The following is an 18,438-nucleotide window of genomic DNA, read 5'->3' as shown; positions in this document are numbered from 1 at the left end:
CCAGACAAAACCAAAAATAATAATTCAGTCCACTGCTATCATACTCAAACTCATTTCGTATTTTCAGCTGTAAGCCACAACATAGGTTGCTTTCAGTGAAATAGCTGTAGTTGTGAGAACACCTCCAAACCACTCAGCACAAGAAAGGTGGAGAAAGGCAAAAATGGCAGGGCAAAGCCGCAAAAATAAGAACAAATTTTAAACACTGCTCTAACAAACCTAAAAAGTTGTTAAAATAAAAGGTTGTGTGTCACCATTCGGATCCCCTACAGAAGACCGACAGCTCACACAGACACCCACATTGCTGACACCAAAAGACTGACACACGAAATACTAACAACTGCGCTACTGCAGAAGAAAGGAAAATAACATTTCCTTTTTTCTGCTAGCAGGGGGGGGGGGCCCACCCCGCCTTAACTTTAATATAACAACTCCGAGATCGCACTACAGTGCAGGAATGGAAATATTCCCATTCCGCACTATGGAGACTTACCGTTTTCTCCACTGCCAGTATTTCGTGTGTCGGGCTTTTGGTGTCGGTGTTGTGAGCTGTCGGTCTTCTGTAGAGGACCCCACCATTCATATTCTGAAAGATATGAAGTCTGAAACTTAAATACTTACTATATAGTGAATCCAATCCTCACAGATTGCCACAAAGAACCAGAAGCCACAAATTTTATGAGGAACAGCTGAGATGCAGGTCTGCAACACACCCCGCATCATAATATAGTGAGAAAACCTAACACTGCCATCAGCAGAGGTCAGCATAGCATGAGTTTCTGAATGACAAGAAAACACAAACAAGAAAGACTTTGGAATCCGGCCGACCGAAGGGCTGCCTGACGACAGGACAACCCATTTGTGAAGACTGCAGATGCATCCTTGAAGGACATCAAAGGTCTGCAAAGGACCACAAGCGGCTACCAACGGAGGAAAGGAGAACAGATCACAGGACCTAGGCAAGACAAATTTGCTAAATCTATACAAATTTTAAAAAAAGAAAAGTTCTCACAGCTCGAGATTCGAAATCTTCCATCTTACCAAACAGCGGCAAATGAGATCTAAGGAGTTAGGTACACTGTAGTGCATTATGGGAAGATTGAGGAGCTCAAGATTGGGATCCAAAGTCTTGGAACTGCGGCAGTCGGATCCCAGGTTCAGAACAAAAAGGACAATATTAGATTTCATTTTACAGAAAAAGTCCAGTTTTTAGTCACAAAATTAAAAATGGAAGTTTTTCTATACAGAGAACTTGTCTGCCCAGCAATGGAAACCATTAGCAGGGTGCAGATCCCTGAAAACCTGCTAGAGGAGCACTCTTCAGTACCAGGAAAAAGTTCTTAATGGCTTGACTTCTAGAAGATATTTTCTTCAGTTCAGCTTGAGCAAACTAGCAGTTTGTGAGCGTGGAATGTGCCCTTCAAGCTTCGGAAGCTGGACAGTTGTTATACCCTTAGCGGGATATAACTTGTACAGCTAAGGCTACTGCAGCAATTGTCCGAATAATGATCATTTCAGACATTCTTGTAGGGAATGATGAAAGTGGGTTGGCTGGTACAAAGTTAGACTTAAACAGCCTGAAATAGAGAAAGCACTGCAAGTACAGCAAACAGTGTTCAGTAACCTTAGCGAGATGAGCATTTTTTTGAAATATCACTTCAGCAACTGCATATTTTGAAAGCAACAATGGCTGTAGCCTCCTGATTAAGAAATATAACAAAAAAGAGATGCATAAGGATATTAATATTTGCTAAATCAGTAAGCATATTTTAGCTGAATGCATTCGATTTCTCCCCTAAATTAGGCACACTTTTAAACAGAATTTACTTGCCTGCTGCTGGTCCATTGGCTTGTCCAAAATATCCTGGAGGTGGCATTGGTGGCATTACTAGGTTGAAGGGAATAGGAATGTTCATGGCAGCTACATGACTGGGCCCAGTTCCAATCATGCCAATCTGATCATGAGTCTGAAAGTACATGTTGGATGGTCGGCCTAATAAAAAAATGGCATAAAAGCACAAGTTTCAGTCCAAATGACTTGTTGCATGACACAAATATTCTACTTTAGGATGACAAACAGGAGGAAAAAGAAGTTATGTTCTTACCATAACGTTCCATGTGAATGGTTCATCTCGCCTTTGTTCTTACACAAGGGTTCGGAGCCGATCCTCGGCTCCGAGTCAGCCGCATCATAAGTTCTGCATCTCAGAGAAGCTCGAGGCACAGTCCATATCCCATGATCCTCCGCTGTTATCCCTCAGATCTAGTTTGCAAGAAACCAGAACGCACTACCAACCACTGTGTCCAATGCTCACGCAACCATACACCTGAACCTGAACCATATAAACTAAATACAGACAGGTGTACACCCAATGTGTCACCTACTGATAAACAGGTAGTGTTAGATAACCCAGCGAAGACCAACCAGACACTAGTCGTACCCGTTCTTCCAGAACGCGGCGGGGGAAGGAGGGAGGGAATGTAAGAACAAAGGCGAGATGAACAATTCACATGGAACATTATGGTAAGAACATAACTTCTTTATGTGAAATTGTTCGATCTCGCTGTTTGTTCTTACACACGGGTAGCGTCCCTAGCTCCGTTACCCTGGGTGGCTTAAGGAAGAACGTTCCTGAGAACAGTAGAACCAAAGGAAGCCCTGTCCTTGGAGGTCCTATCTACTTTGTAGTGAGTAATAAACGTACGAGGCTTTGCCCACGTCGCCGCCGCACAAATAGTATCCAATGGTAGACGAGCGGCATGGGCTAGAGAAGTAGAAACCGCCCTAGTAGAATGAGCCTTGGGTTTGAACGGAAGTGGTAGTTTGGAAGCTGAATAGACAAAATTTATGCAGTCTGAAAGCCATTTGGATAATGTGCATTTTGTTACTGCCATCCCTTTCTTATTATCCGCAAAGGAAACAAAGAGCTGATCTGATTTCCTGCATTCCCTTGTTCTGTCCAAATAAAATCGCAGCTGTCTATGTACATCCAATCTGTGCAGCATATATTCCAACTTGTTAGAATGGTTTTTGAAAAAGGTGGGAAGCTCAATAGATTAATATTAAGCATTGAACATACCTTTGGGAGAAATAATGGATTAGTACGTAAGGTGACTCTGTCTGGATGAAAAACCATGTATGGGGGCCTAATCGACAAGGCCTGTAGCTCTGATATCCTACGAGCTGAAGTGACAGCAATAAGAAAGAGTCTTCCACGACAAGTATTTAAGTAAACACGTTGACGCTGGTTCGAAGGGTGGTAACATCAGCTGAGATAGCATCAAATTCAAGCTCCAGGGAAAAAACGGATCCCGAATGGGTGGACGGAGATGAAAGGTACCCTTCATGAAAGCTCTACAAAGCCTGTGAGACAAAGTGTAGAGCCCCCTTCACCTACATGAAAGTTAGATATGGCAGCTAACTGCACTCTTATCGTGGACGTAGAAGCCCCTTCGTGAAAGAGTGTAGATAAAAAATCCAAGATTTTGTGCATCGGGGCCACCAAGGGATCTATACCTTGCCCTGATGCCCAACATGCAAAACGTTTCCATTTGCTCCTGCACAGTTTCCTAGTGGGAGCTTTGTGGGAAGAAACTAGAATGTGTTGTACTGCTGGAGACAAAATATCTGACCTGGCTAAATTGGGAAGTGGAGCAGCCAAGCTGTCAGTTTGAGGGACTGAAGAGATGGGTGAGGAACTCCTGACGAGTGTGTCAACAGGTCTGGCACTGGGTCCAGGATCCACGATTCCTCCATCTGGTGAGTTTGAAGAAAGGGAAACAAGATCTGTCGATGCCAGAATGGTGCTATTAAAATGATCGTCCTTTCCAGACTCCTGGCTTTCTGTAGGAATTTGGGTATCAATGGAACAGGAGGGAAGGCATATATGAGACCCGGGGGCCAATCATGTACCAGTGCATCCCTGGGGGTACCCCCTGGAGGGGGGAGTAGGGCAAAGTAGCTTCTGCATTTGGCATTTAAGGAGGATGCAAATATATCGCAGCAAGGCTGGCCCCATCTGCGGAAAATCCTCTTCGCCACTTGACTTTTGAGGGACCACTCGTGAGGCAACAGGATGGCTCTGCTCAACCTGTCCGCAATGACTTTGGATGACCCCAGGATGTGTGTTGCTATTAAAAAGCATCCGGTGGACACAGCCCATTGCCAAATTCTCAGGGCCTCTCTGCATAATGGGTAAGACCTGGTTCTTCCCTGTTTGTTTATGTACCAGACCACTGACATATTGTCCGTCTGAACTGCCACTGTTCCTAGAGGAAGAGATTCGTGGAAGTGTTGCAACGCTAGAAACACTGCTCTCAACTCCAGGACATTGATGTGCAGATTGTACTCCATCTTGGACCATTCTCCTTGAACCGTTCTCCCCTGAAAAAGTCCCCCCCACCCCCATCACGGAAGCGTCCGTGATTATTGTGGCTGTAGGGCTGGCTAGCACAAACGGGCGACCTATCGTCAGATCTTGACTGTTCAGCCACCATCGAAGATCCTGCTTGCAAGATTCTGTGATCAAGAATTTTGAAAGTGTCAATTTGTTACTGCCATCCCTTTCTTATGGCCAATGAGCAATGGAAGCTGTTGGAACGACCACTGTGCGAAGAGCAGCCACTGGAGGACCCTCATGTGCATCCTGCCCAAAGGAACTGCAATAAGGGTAGCTGCCATTATTCCCAGGGCTTTCTTTCGAAGAAGAATAGCGACCTGATCCCTGAGGGCTGACACACTTGTCTGGGGAAGCTTGATCAAGGCTGTAGCAGTATCTAAATCCTCCCCTATGAATGAGATATGCTGTGACGGCGATAAGGCAGATTTTTCTAAGTTGATTGTGATTCCTAAACAGGAACAAAGGTTGATCGTGTAGTCCCTGGCTTGCACAAGACAATGCTTGGTGGTGGCGGTGAGGAGCCAGTCGTCCAGATACGGAAACACCCGGAATCCTAGCCGCCTCAGGTGAGATGCCACTACTGCCGTGCATTTGGTGAACACCCTGGGGGCCGAGGTGAGACCAAAGAGCAGAGCTCGAAATTGGAAATGACTGGCTCCCAGCAGTTAGTGCAGGTGATCTCTGGATGCCCTGGCCATTTTGGTATGGTAGTACACATCCCTGAGATCTATAGAGCACATCCAATCACCCTTCTGCAGAAAGGGAAGGATCGATTGTAGCGTGACCATCCGGAACTTTTCCTTCCTTACGAAGGTGTTGAGTTTGCTGAGGTCCAATATTGGCCTCCAGTCCCCTGTTTTCTTTGGAACTAAAAAGAACCTTGAGTAAGTTCCGGATCCTATTTGGTCCGCCGGGACTGGTTGGATGACTCTCTTTTCGAGCAGCTTTCCTATTTCTATGGCTGCTTGATCTCGCAGATTGGGTGGGACATCTGGAAATCTCTTTTGATCGGGGGGAGTGGTTAGAAATGGAATGTTGTACCCTCTGGTTATTATGCTTTTTACCCAAGAATCTGAAGTGAGATTTAGCTAGGCCTCTGGGTATAAAGCCAAGCGACCCCCGGACTGCCTCCAGAGTAGGACAGTTGGGCCTCCAACTCAGGAGTGCTGGAAGGGCTTCCCAGGGGTGCTATCCCTGTCGCCCTGGTTATGCGGACCCCCTCTGCCGCCTGGGCGGCGTCTTCCATTTCTCCCCCCTCCTCTGCCTCTGGAAGGGGCATCACTCTGTGTGGACTGGAAAGATCCCAGAGTCTTTCGGAACCACATTTTTCTACCTCTTTGCCCTTTGGGGTACAGTCTAGTCGGGGAGGAAAAACAGACCCCTACGGCAGACAGGGTCTTGCCTTCTTGCTCACACTGAGTGAGAGTCTCCTTCACTTTGGGTCCAAACAGGGTGGCACCATCAGTGGGGGCATTGGCAAAGAAAGACTTCAAGGCTTCCGCAAATGAGCACAGGCGCATCCAGGATTGTCTCTGCAGAGCGACTGCTGAGGCTGCAGCCCTACTCGAACCTTCGGCCGCATACGAAATGAGCCTCATGGACGAGTTAATTATCGAAGTGAGGGTGTTAAGCTGTGCTGTTACCTTTTCCGAAACAGCAGCATCTGTGTTACCCTGAAGAGCAACTCCCAGCTCCTTAAGGAGGCGACGGAGTGACGGAGCCGAGCTAATCTGCGCCGAGGCTCCGAGGGGAAGAGTCGGAACCATAAGTTCGGTTCGACTCTCCGCCCCGGAACCGAGGAGAGATAGTCAGCTCAGAGACTCCTCGATGGGCACCGAAGGAGTCGAGGTCAATGGTGCCGATCGCACTAAAGAAGGCTTCGGCACCGAGGGATTAACAATCATCTGTTCCTCATCTCCCGGCTCCGAGGACTCGATGGGTCTCGGAGAAGGATTTGCAGGAGAGACAGGGAGGTCTTCAAATTTCGATACCAACTGGGACGAAACCGCAATAAGCTTGGATAAAGCCGTGTTCTCCATAAGTTTCTGCACCACTCGATCCACGTCGGTGTCAGATAACGGCCGGGAAGAACGGGTCGAAGGGGCCGAAGATGTCACCGAACGAAGGATCGAAGATGGAGGCACCTCTGACACCGGCTCCAAGACCTGGGCCTCGATCACAGACAACCGTTCGATGCTTGGCCCCAAGGTCTGTGGAGCCGGCGACCGAATCTTCGTAGAGATGCTCAGAGCCGATGGCTTGGGCTCAGATACCTTCGAAGACTTCGACCCCTTCGAAGACTTCGACGCCTGATCAGTCTTCTCCAAGGCTTCTTGAAAGACGGGCTTCAGCAAACCCCTCTCGATTAACTTCCTGCACCTTTCCATCATGACCCTTCCACTGAAGGAATGACAGCTTGAACAGTCTTCTTGTAGATGGAGAGGGCGAAGACAGTAGACGCAGGAAGTATGATGGTCGGTGATGGACGACATCTGTCCACACTGACATCTCTTGAACCCAGACTTGGCCTTATCTGCCATGTCCGAAACAAGTAACTAATCTTGTAAGAGGAACTTGTAATGAGACTAACAATTCTAAATATATAGAAACACTGCACACAACTACAACTACAGTCAAACAACACAGCAAAGTAATAGTAATATTAGATATATGACAAGAAAAAATATTTATCTATATATATATATATGTATTTATATATAAGCCTACAAACCTAACTGTAAATTTGCTACTGTCAGAGCCCTGACAGGACTAACTCGGCCTAAGCCGAAACTCGAAAATATATATATATATATATATATATATATATATATATATATATCTAAAACCCTAAGAAAAGGCACACACACACACAAACTGGTTACTAAGTCTAAACTAAGTAGTAAAATTAATTTTAAACAGAGTACTAATAGCAAAATACAAAATTTTACTGGCCCGAGCTCTCTCCTCGACACAATCTGTTGCAGCGGCAAACTAGATCTGAGAGATAATGGCGGAGGATCATGGGATATGGACTGTGCCTTGAGCTTCTCTGAGATGCAGAGCTTATGATGCGGCCGACTCGGAGCCAAGGATTGGCTCCGAACCAGTGTGTAAGAACAAACGGCGAGATCGAACAATTTCACATGTATAATTTAATCATATAACACAATGCTAGGTGGGAAAAACTAAAGGTTCCATTTGTAAAACTCAGAATTGAAGACTACCCTCCAGATATGCTAGGCAGTTGAGCAAATGACTCAGATTAATCAAACTATGAATCTTTCCACCTATGCCTCTCTCATACCTTAATTAACAGGAAGCAAATTCAAATTAAATGTATAAAAATGTAAGATTAGTTGTGTAAGAACTTACCATAATGATAGATGCCCTTCTCTTTTCTGTTGCAGTATTCCTGACATAAAGGTGTTGCCTGCCAAAGTGATGACGCAACATTAGCCAGTATATCAAAGTCTTACTACCCAAGGTGCGCGGTACATTTGATGTTGGCCATAAAAGACGTATGAGCACTCCACCAACAGAACTGAAGCCCAAGGCAGTGAGACAGTCTAAGGGAATGAGGATCAATGCATACAATAAAGCCATGAAGTGCGGGATGGAGGGAGGACTGGAATACTGCAACAGAGAAGAGGACATCTATCATTATGTTAAGTTCTTACACAACTTATCTATGTCCTTCTATTCTTCTGTTGCAGTACTCCTGACGTAATGGAGTACAAAAGCTCATGTGGAAAGCGAGGAGGAAGTGGCAGAGGAATTTTCTATGAAGGAATGGAGAATGGCCCTGGCAAACCCTGCCCTGGATCTGGAGATGGAATCCAGCTTATAATGTTTACGGAAGGTGTGGACAGATGTCCATGTAGCAGCTTCTAGGATAGAGTTGGTATCTAATCCCCTGAGGAAGGCACCCGAAGAGGATACTGCCCTGGTAAAGTGAGCTTTGAATGAGACAAGAACAACTTTACCACAGTGAGTGTAGCAAAAGGCGACAGATTTGGATATCCAAATGGAGACTTGTCTGTTTAGACAAAGGCAATCCCAGAGCCCTGGGATGGAAGGACACAAATAATTGGTCTGTTTTTCTTAAGGGTTTAGTCTTATGTAAGCAGAACCTGCACTGCCTGTGTACATCCAGGGTGTGCAAGATCCTCTCACTACTGTTCTGAAGGAGGGGTTTATCCACAAGGAGATCCTATCTTTGTGGAAAGATAAGAGGGGGTGCCATAAGGGGTTGTAACTCTGAGACCTGCCTGGCAGAAGTAATGGCCACCAGGAGGACCATTTTCCAAATGCAGTGTCTGACTGAAGTAAAAGCAGGTTCAAAAGGTGCTTGAGTCAATTTCTCTAGCACGAAGTTGAGGTCCCAGGGTGGAGCCACAGGTCTCCTGGGGGTATGATATGAAGGACGCCTTTGAGGAATTGTTTAGTTTCGAAACTGGAAGCTAAGGGAGGAGTTTGTAGCAGACATGCAGAGACAGAAGACATATGAGCTTTATTGAAGAATATGCTATCCTGCATTAAGCAATGTACAAAGATAGGACAGGACCATTGTTGGGTCCGCTTTCAATGGGTCCTGGTTCCTAGCCAGACACCAGACAGAAAACCTCTTCCATTTGGAGAGGTAAGATTTTATAGTAGTAGGTTTCCTGGCCTCCTGCAGGGCATGAAGCATGCCCTTAGAGTAAAGGTGTCTGAATGGAATCAGGGCTCTACCACCCACAGGGTCAGCTGGAGTGTTTCCAAATGTGGGTGGAGGAGTGAGCCGTTGTTCTATGTTAGTAGGTCCACTCTGTGGGGTAACCTGTTGTGACTGAACTTGGCTAGGTGAAAGAGAAGGGGGAACCAATGCTGTCTTGGCCAATAGGGAGTCACCAGCAATATTTTTGGCTTTTCCTGTTGGACTGTCAACAGGACTTTCAGAAGGAGTGGAAGGGAAGGGAATACATATAGGAATTTCCCCTTCCAAGAAACAGAAAGGGCATCCACTCTCCATGTCTGAGGATGGTACTCTCTGGCACAAAACAGAGGGAGCTGTTATAGTTCATGGGGAAGGCAACCAAGTCTATCTCTGGAATATCCCACTGGTGGACAATGTCCAAAAACACATCCCGGTGAAGGAACCATTTGTGGACTTCTGTTCTGGATCTGCTTAGGGTGTCCACCACAGTATCCTGGCTGGAGAGGATGTACACTACCTGGAGGGATAAATCTAGGAGGCGAGCTACATCCCAAATCTGCATTGCTAGTCTGCTTTCTTGAAGTTGATGGTAAATCCCAGGCTTTGAAGAATGGCAATTACCATTTGGAGGGATTTGCTCAATTCTGTTTGAGAAGTGGCTTGGATTAAGAGGTCATCCAGATATGGGTAAATTAAGATACCTTGGAGCCTGCAAAAGGCTACTACTGGGGAAAGACATTTTGTGAAGACTCTTGGGGCTATGAAGTCCAAAAGGCAAAGCAGAGAAATGATAGTGTGAGGATCCCACAGAAAATTGTAGGAATCTCCTGCATCTGTGGTGGATGGGAATATGGAGGTAGGCATCCTTGATATCTATAGAAGCTAAAAATTATTAGAAATTAGACATGGGAGGAGATGAATTATGCATACTAGAGGGTGAACATGCATAGACCATACTGATTTGAGGAACTATGAACCTATGCCTGAGGGAGGATAAGGGGAAATAGTGTTTGTAAAGTTAACATTTTGAAAGAGGGAACTATGAGCAAGTTGCTGAGCTAAGAGAGGTTTAGAACTGGTCTCAGGGGTACTTCTTTCCTGAGAACTGGGAAAAGGCGGGTGGTAAAAGCCTCTTCCCCTTGGGGAACAGGTACTATGGTGTCCTGTTCTAGGAGTTCTTGTAGGACTGGAGGGAAAAGGGGGGGGTGTCTGATCTTTTGGTTATACGGGAACTCCCCTGAAGGTATACACCTTGTGCCAAACCATGAAGTACCTTCTCTTCCTGATGATGCTCAACATCCAAGAGTGCTGAGTGATGCGCTCCCAGGAAGGAAGGGGAAAGGGGGATGTGACTGCTGCAAGAGTCTCGAGGAGGAGCCTGTCCGATCAGGAAAGTGCTGTTTGGTTATATAGGAAACAAAGTGAAGTAGAAGAAAACTGTTGGGTCTTCTTAGGCCTTTTTTGAGGTCCAGATTGTAAGGTATGAAAGTTTGCTTTGCACAGTAATTCCTATGAAATTTAAGAACAGGGGATAGCAAAATGTGCTTACGTTCTTTGCTTTTTCCTGCAGAAATTTGAACAGCTCTGTGGAAGGTTTCCCAAAAAGTGTGGTACTGTCCAAAGGGGCATCCATCAGTTTTGCCTTGATGTCCTCAGGTAGAGGCTGATGCCTAAGCCAGGCAAATCTTCTGAGGGCAGAACAGGAAGCGACAGCTCTAGAGGACGCTTTTACTGCATCACTGGTGCACTTGATACAATGCCTGGCTACCTGTGAAGAGGTGGCAAGGAGGGAGGATGCCAGGGCCTTATTTTCAGAATCAGGCATGTCTGATATCAGTTTAGAAATTTGGAAAAAGAGTGCCAAGTTGTGCTTGGTCATGTGTGTCTGACAGTTTAATGCTCTGAAGGCTAGCATAGCTGAGGTATAGATTTTCATTCCCAGCCTCTCCAGCTGTCTTCTATCCTTATCTGCCAGCCGCAGGGAAGGGAAGAGGAAGGAAGTGACCTGGAGGCCTTATTGGAGGCAATAGAAATTACAGAAGTATCTGCAGCAGGGGCCTTGAAGAGAAACTGGCAGCCCTTGGGTACTCTGTAGTACCTGTCTGGCTTTTTTTGGACCTGGAGGCGGACAGTCTGGGTGAGTGGGAGTGGATGCAAAAGCATCCAAAAAGGTAGTTATTACAAGAGGGCTGGCTGAAGGACTAGTAGTCTGCAACTGGAGGACATCACAGTAACACTTCTGAACCTCGGACATCTCTGTAGTGTCCCATCGGAAGTGGTCACGCATTTCAGATATAGTCTCCCCAAAAGAAAGCTCCTCCATGGGGAACATACCCCATTGGTATCGTCTTCAGGGGAGGCATAATCCAATGGGGAAGGGATTTGAAAGAAATAATCCAAATCATCTTTCTCCTCTTTATAAGAGGAATCTTCATCTGAGATAGGATGGTGTCCAAGTCTCTTCCAAGGGGAAGCAAGGTGACTTGGAGGTCTGAGCGCCATAAAAGCCTTAAAGAGGCTTTGTGAGAAGTTCGGCCATTCCTTCTGTGGGTCACGTGCAGAAGAGACATGCTTGTTTTTTTTTTTTTGTTTCTTCTTTGCAGGTGTATCTATGCGTCGCAAAGAGTAACGGCCAGACAAAGGCCTAATTTCCAAGTTGACATCCTCCCTGACAATGATTTGGGTTACTCCCCTAGGGCCCTCTGACACCATAAGCCTCTGTTCCCCCTGGATATTGGAGACTGACGTATGAGAAGTCTCCCTGGACGTACAAATAGAGCTAAGGCTGCCTGTGAAGAGTGCTCGACCTGTGGGTCCAGATCCCAGTCAGTGCGCATATCCGAACGTTCATGCGCTTCGGGAGAGACGTCTGGCTTGAGAGGTGCAGCTTCGGTTTCCAGCCTATGATTTTTGGCCTTTCGTTTTGTAGGCTCGGTCATTGAGGCCAGGGGGAATCCAGAACCCATCATGCTCTTTGCTAAAAGCTTGAAGTGTTGGCTTTCTAGGTAGATCATGAGGGAGGATAACAGACTTAGGAGGGTCTTCAGTACAAAGGATTAGAAAAAAACAGTTTTTGTTGTCTTGCTGATGGCTAAGGCACTATATATGACCATCTTTACGTGGAAAGTACAGTTGTGTACACTTACCATAAATGTAGATGTTAGAGTTTATTCACTGTTGCAGTCATTACATTTAGGGTAATCTGCTGGCAGGATGCCCTCAGTCGGCCCGATTAACAATGTCTTGGGTTCTGTGTCGGTTGCTGTCCCCTCCTCCATGACGTCAGGAGCACAAAACATGCAGCCGGTGCCATCACATCAGTTTTTCTTGCCCCAGATGTCAGGTGCCCCCCAAATGGGGAGCAAAATTTATATATATATATATATATATATATATATATATATATATATATATATATATATATATATATATATATATATATATATATATATATATATATACATATATATATATATATATATATATATATATATATATATATATATATATATATATATATATCTATATCTATATATATATCTACATATATATATATATATATATATCTACACACGCACATATATATATATATATCATATAAAACACAAACATATACCTCCAAACAAAAGCAAATACAGCAAAAAGGCTTTTAAAGATAGTAACAGAAATGAGAGGTATAGAAAAACAGGGGGCTGGAGGGAGGGTAACCAGGACTGCAACAGTGAACACACTCAAACATCTACATTTATGGTAGGTGTACACAACCGTACTATGTTCTTCGTGTTTCACTGTTGCAGCCATTACATTTGGGTAAAATCCCAAAGCTATGATTGGAAGGATGGATTTATACAGCATTAGGAGCAGCTATAAGGCCCTGCAGGACAGCAGTGGCAAAGCCTGCTCTGGATTTAGAGAAGAGAGGTAAATGGTAATGTTTGGTGAACATATGAAATGAGCTCCAGGTAGCAGCTTCTAGAATGTCTCTGGTAGGAACCCTCCGAGAAAGGCTGCAGAAGTAGATGCCGCCCTGGTGAAATGAGATCAGATCCCCTTGGGGACAGGTTTACCATGGTGCATACAGCAGAAACGAATACAATGGCTTATCCATTTGGAAATTGTCTGCTTTGAAGTAGCCTTTCCCTCTGCTCCTGCAGCAAATGCCACCAATAGTTGTTCAAATTTTCTTAGAGATTTTGCCCTGTTTAAGTAGAATCGTAGTTGTCTTTGTACATCCAATGAATGCAGAATCTGCTCACCCTTGGTTCTGAGGATTTGGGAAGAAAGTTGGCAGAAGAATGGTCTGATTAAGGGCCACACTAGATACCACCTTAGGCATAAAGGATGGATTGGTCCTGAGAGCCACCCTGTCCGCGTAAAAAAATAATGAAAGGCTCCACTGCCATAAGAGCCTGTAGTTCTGAAATCCTTCTAGCTGATGTGACTGCTAAAAGAAAAGCTGTTTTCCAAGAGAGAAATTTTAGGTCTGCAGTAGCAACTGGCTCAAAAGGAGGTAGAGTGAGTTTTTCCAAAACAAAATTGAGGTCCCATGTAGGAGTTGGTGCTCTCCTGGGAGGTCTTAAATTTCTGGTCCCTCTGAGATACTGCTTTAGCAGAGGATGAGAAAAAGGGGGGCTCTGTGTTGTAATGAGCTGAAATGGCAGAGGCATGGATTTTTATGGAAGAAAAAGATAGGCCCTTGTGAAGCATCTCAGTTAGGTATTGCAGAATCTAAGGAATATTGGGCAATGCTGTGCTTTACTCCTTGTGCTTGGTTCCAGGCACATAATCTTTTCCATTTGTCAACATAAGATTTTCTAGTACTAGGCCTTCCAGCCTCCAAAGTAACATCCATCACAGGTTTGCTGAGAGGTGTAAAGGATGAAATTAGTTGATTAGGCATGCTGCAAGATTCAAAGTTTGGAGCTGAGTGTGCAGAATTTGATAGTTCTGCTGAGACAGTAGGTAAAGTGTCTGAGGCAGGTACCACGGGGGAAGGTGCGACGCATTGTGCATGAGCGGGTACCAGTGTTGGCGAGGCCACTCTGGAGCAATCAGAATAATTTTTGGTTTGTCCTGTCTGACTTTTAGTAGGACTTTGGAGAGCAGAGGGGGAGGGGGAAAGGCATAGTTTTTTCCAGCTGAAGGATAGAGCATCCACTTTCCAAACTTTTTTGTGATTAATTCTTGTGCAGAATTTGACCAACTGATAGTTTTGTGGTGAGGCAAAATGATCTATGGCTGGGCTCCCCCATTTGCGTGTCAACATGTTGAAAAGTTGTGGATCCATAACATTTCTGCTTAGTTCATCTGCCAGAGTAGTTTGCTTTCCTGGCAAGAATTGAGCTTGTAGATGTATTTGACAAGTCAAGGCCGTGTTCCAAAATGCCATGGCTAGTCTGCAAAGGGGGGTAGAAAAGTGTACCCCCCTGCTTGTTTATGTACCACATTACTGTAGTGTTGTCTGTATCAGTAATTGTCCTGGATGAAGGTAGTCCTTGAAGGCTGTCAGAGCATTCTGTAGAGCTAGCATCTCTTTCTGATTGATATGTAGGTGCATTTGATTTGGGCAGAATTTGCCCTGAATGCATCTCCTGCCAAATGTGCCCCCAAGCATAGTCTGATACGTCTGTAGTCAGGGTTTGGGTGGCAGGGGGTGGAATGAATGGCAGTCCCTTGTTTTGGTGGCAGGCCTCTGCCTACCATAGGAACTCTAGTTGCAGGCAAGGTATGATAGGAATCATGGTTTCCAGGCTGTGACAATGCTGACTCCATAAGCTTTTTAGGTACCATTGAAGCTTCCTCATATGCAGTCTTGATTGCCAATGTTGTGGACGTGTCAACCTTCTTTACCCCATCTATCCAGCGCCCTGGAATCTCTGTCAGAAGAGGTAGGATTTTTAGCAGTATAGGCGTTAACGCCCTTGGGACCCTGAGAAATGGTTTCAGGGTCAGCAGTAGGGTTTTTGAAAAGGAATTTGTGGGAGTCAGAAACCCTGTAGTATGTGTATGGCTTACTAGGAGCCGGAGGTAGGGAATCAGAAGTCATACTGGATTCTGAGAAAACATCAACAATGTCTAGAACAGGAGGTATAGCCAAAGGCCTAGACTGAGGAAGAAAAAGAAAAATCCCCAAGTCTCTTTTTAGATTCAGAGAAATCCTGACTCTCCCAGTGGAAGTGTTCCCTTAAGGCATGCAAAGTTTCTCCAAAGGTGAAATCCTCAGGGGGAGAAGCAGAAGGAATGGAGTCTTCTGCATCAGAGCCCTCATAAGTGGGTATAGATAAATCCTGATCAGAAGAGGAATCAGAAGAAATAGAAACCTGATCTGAAGATTCGTAGTCAGTGCCTTGCCTAGGCCTCGTAGCAGGAGGGGGATTGGAACACCTGATCAAGGTAATTAACTCATCAGCCATTTACATAATTTGTTTTTGAGGCATTGGGGCCTGTACACATGGCCCAAGCATGTCTTATTTTAGACACAGAAGTAGATTTTGGCCTTAGTTTTGAAGATGGCGTTGGTTTAATATACAAATCTTTAGGCCTGAAAACACCCTCAGAAGCCGGTGCCTGCTCAGTGGCTCGGGACCCATCTAAGGTAGAGTCATCCATGGGTTCAATACTTAAAAGTATCTCGCGGCATACCGGACTCCGAATAGGTCTCAGTAGAGGCCTGCGAATCAAAAGTATCGGGTATCAGGGACTGTGAAAGCGCCTCACTGAGTACTAGCGACTGGCTTAGGAGAAGCCTCGTCGGTTTTGGACCTCGATGGTCTGTCTCCGTCTTTTTCTTTCCGTTTTTTTAGGTATTCCGGTAGTCGGATTGCTAACCGACATTTCTGGACAGTTAAATCTTGAGCCAAAATATTTAGAAGCAAAAATATACCAACGTTTTAATCGTGCGTTGATTAAATTTAGCACAAAACTGACAGCAAGGCATGTTGTGGTCAGGGCCTAGGCAAGGAATACAGTACAAATGAAAATCCTTATGTGGTATTTGCTTCCCACAAGTAATGCAATTACTAACTTTTACTGACATCGGTAAGGAGCAAGAAAAAGTTTCCCCAATGGAATACTTAGCTTTTAGTTGAAGACTTTGGTTCTGAAACTCGAAAAAGAAAATTTCAGGAGATGGCCGACCGGCATTTGCAAACTGATTCTGCTTCGGGAAGCGCGCGGCAAGAAAGACTGATGTAATGGTGTTGGCTGCATGTTTTGTGCCCCTGCCGACCGATCATCAGTGAAGGAGGGGGACAGCAACCGATGCAGGACCCAAGACTTTATTAATCGGGCTGACTGAGGGCAACCTGCCAGCAGATTACCCCAAATGTAATGACTGCAACAGTGAAACACGAAGAACATTCTGTCGTCCACAGTCACACTTCCCTTTTCTGGATGACATGAACCTTAGTAAAGAAAAAAGGAAGCAAAAGGACAAAAAAGGTTTCTCCAATAGGGCACTTATCTTACAAAAATCAGCGATTATGACAGCAAAGTAACATCCGAGACTGGCAAAGTTGTTCTGAGGGTGGTGCATGTGTAATCCTCTTTCATGGCCGACGTCTGATGATGGCCAATGTCAGATGTGCCGTGCACCTGAGGCAGTAAAAGATTGATATACTGGTCGACGTCAGGTCGTCACCCTGGCAAGAAACTCCCTTATGTCAGGAATACCGCAACAGAAGAATAGGAGGACATCACTTTTGACCGACTCAAGGAGAGGTACTTCTCATACATTTTCAGCTGTAATGACAAAACTACCTGTACTCATTTGAAAACAAGAGTATGCAAGTCAGAGGAGAAGGTTTTACTTCAAAGTAGTTTCAAGAGATGACGACTCGGGTGAAGTAAAGTACAGTTGTGTACACTTACCATAAATATAGATGTTCGTGTGTATACACTGTTGCAGTCATTACATTCGGGTAGATTCCCAAAGCTAAGGTTGGCAGGATGGATTTATACAGCATTAGGAGCAGCTATAAGGCCCTGCAAAACAGCAGTGGCAAAGCCAGCTCTGGATTTAGAGAAAATTGCTAAGTGATCATGCTTGGTGAAAGTATGAACTGAACTCCAGGTAGCAGCTTCTAGAATATCCCTGGTAGGAGCACCTTTGAGAAAGGCTGCTGAAGTAGATGCAGCCCTGGTGGAATGAGATCTGATCCCCTGGGGACAGGTTTTCCATGGTGCTTATAACAGAAATGAATACAATGGCTAATCTATTCAGAAATGGTTTGCTTTGAAATAGCCTTCCCCTCTGCCCCTGCAGCAAATGCTACCAGCAGTTGGTCACATTTTCTTCGAGATTTAGTCCTGTCCAAATATAATCTAAGTTGTCTGTGTACATCCAATGAATGCAGAATCCACTCTTCCTTGTTCTGTGGATTGGGAAGGAAAGTTGGCAAATGAATGGACTGATTAAGAGCCACAATGGATACCACCTTGGGCATGAATGATGGACTGGTCCTGAGTGACACCCTGTCCGCACGAAAGATAATGAAAGGCTCCACTGTCATAAGGGCCTGCAATTCAGATATCCTTCTAGCTGAAGTGATTGCTAAAAGAAAGGCTGTTTTCCAGGAAAGAAATTTTAAATCTGCAGTTGCAGATGGCTCGAAAGGAGGTAGTGTGAGTTTCTCCAATACAAAGCTAAGGTCCCAGGCAGGGGTTGGAGCTCTCCTGGGTGGTCTCAAGTTTTTGGCCCCTCTGAGATACTGCTTTAGAAGAGGATGAGAGAAGGAATGGGGGGGGGGGTCTGTGTTGTAATGAGCTGAAATGGTTGAGACATGGATTTTTATGGAAGAAAAAGACAGGCCCTTGTGAAGCATCTCAGTTAAGTATAGTAAAATCTGAGGTAAACTGGGCACTGCTGTGCTCATCCCTAGAGACTGATTCCAGGCACAGAATTCTTTTCCATTTGTCAGCATAAGATTTTCCAGTACTAGGTCTTCGCACCTCCAAAATGACATCCATCACAGGTTTGCTGAGGGATGCTAAGGGTGAATTTAAGTAATTAGCCAGGCTGCAAGATTGAATGTTTGGAGCTGAGAGTGCAAATTTTGGTTCTCCTGCTGAGACAGTAAGGAAGGTGTCTGAGGCAGGTGCCACAGCGAAATGTGGGACACACTGCACAGGAGTGGGTACCAGTGTTGGCAAGGCCAGTCCGGAGCAATAAAAATCATTTGTGGTTTGTCCTGTTTGACATTTAGTAGAACTTTGGTGAGCAAAGGCAGAGGGGGAAAGGCATAGACTGATAGGTTTTTCCAGGTGAAGGACCGAGCATCCAATTTCCAGGCTTTTGTGTGATGAGTTTTTGTGCAAAATTTTTTGTTTTTCCAAAAACCCCCC

At 45.1% G+C, this 18,438-nt stretch overlaps 1 protein-coding gene across 1 annotated transcript in view; it reads right to left on the bottom strand.

Moving 5' to 3' along the window:
• Positions 1–18,438, bottom strand: part of UPF1 (UPF1 RNA helicase and ATPase) — a 3,097,516-nt gene that overhangs the window by 492,970 nt on the left and 2,586,108 nt on the right. Inside the window, exon 20 of the mRNA XM_044054826.1 lies at positions 1,832–1,993. Within this exon, the coding sequence (XP_043910761.1) occupies positions 1,832–1,993 (162 nt within the window). The remainder of the gene's footprint in view (positions 1–1,831; positions 1,994–18,438) is intronic.

The sequence above is a fragment of the Protopterus annectens genome, chromosome 13.part0 (assembly GCF_019279795.1).
Source record: "Protopterus annectens isolate FY-2018-M chromosome 13.part0, PAN1.0, whole genome shotgun sequence".
Taxonomy (NCBI): Eukaryota; Metazoa; Chordata; order Ceratodontiformes; family Protopteridae; genus Protopterus; species Protopterus annectens.
Note: the sequence above shows the minus strand (reverse complement) of the source record. Positions and strands in the feature narration are given on the sequence as shown.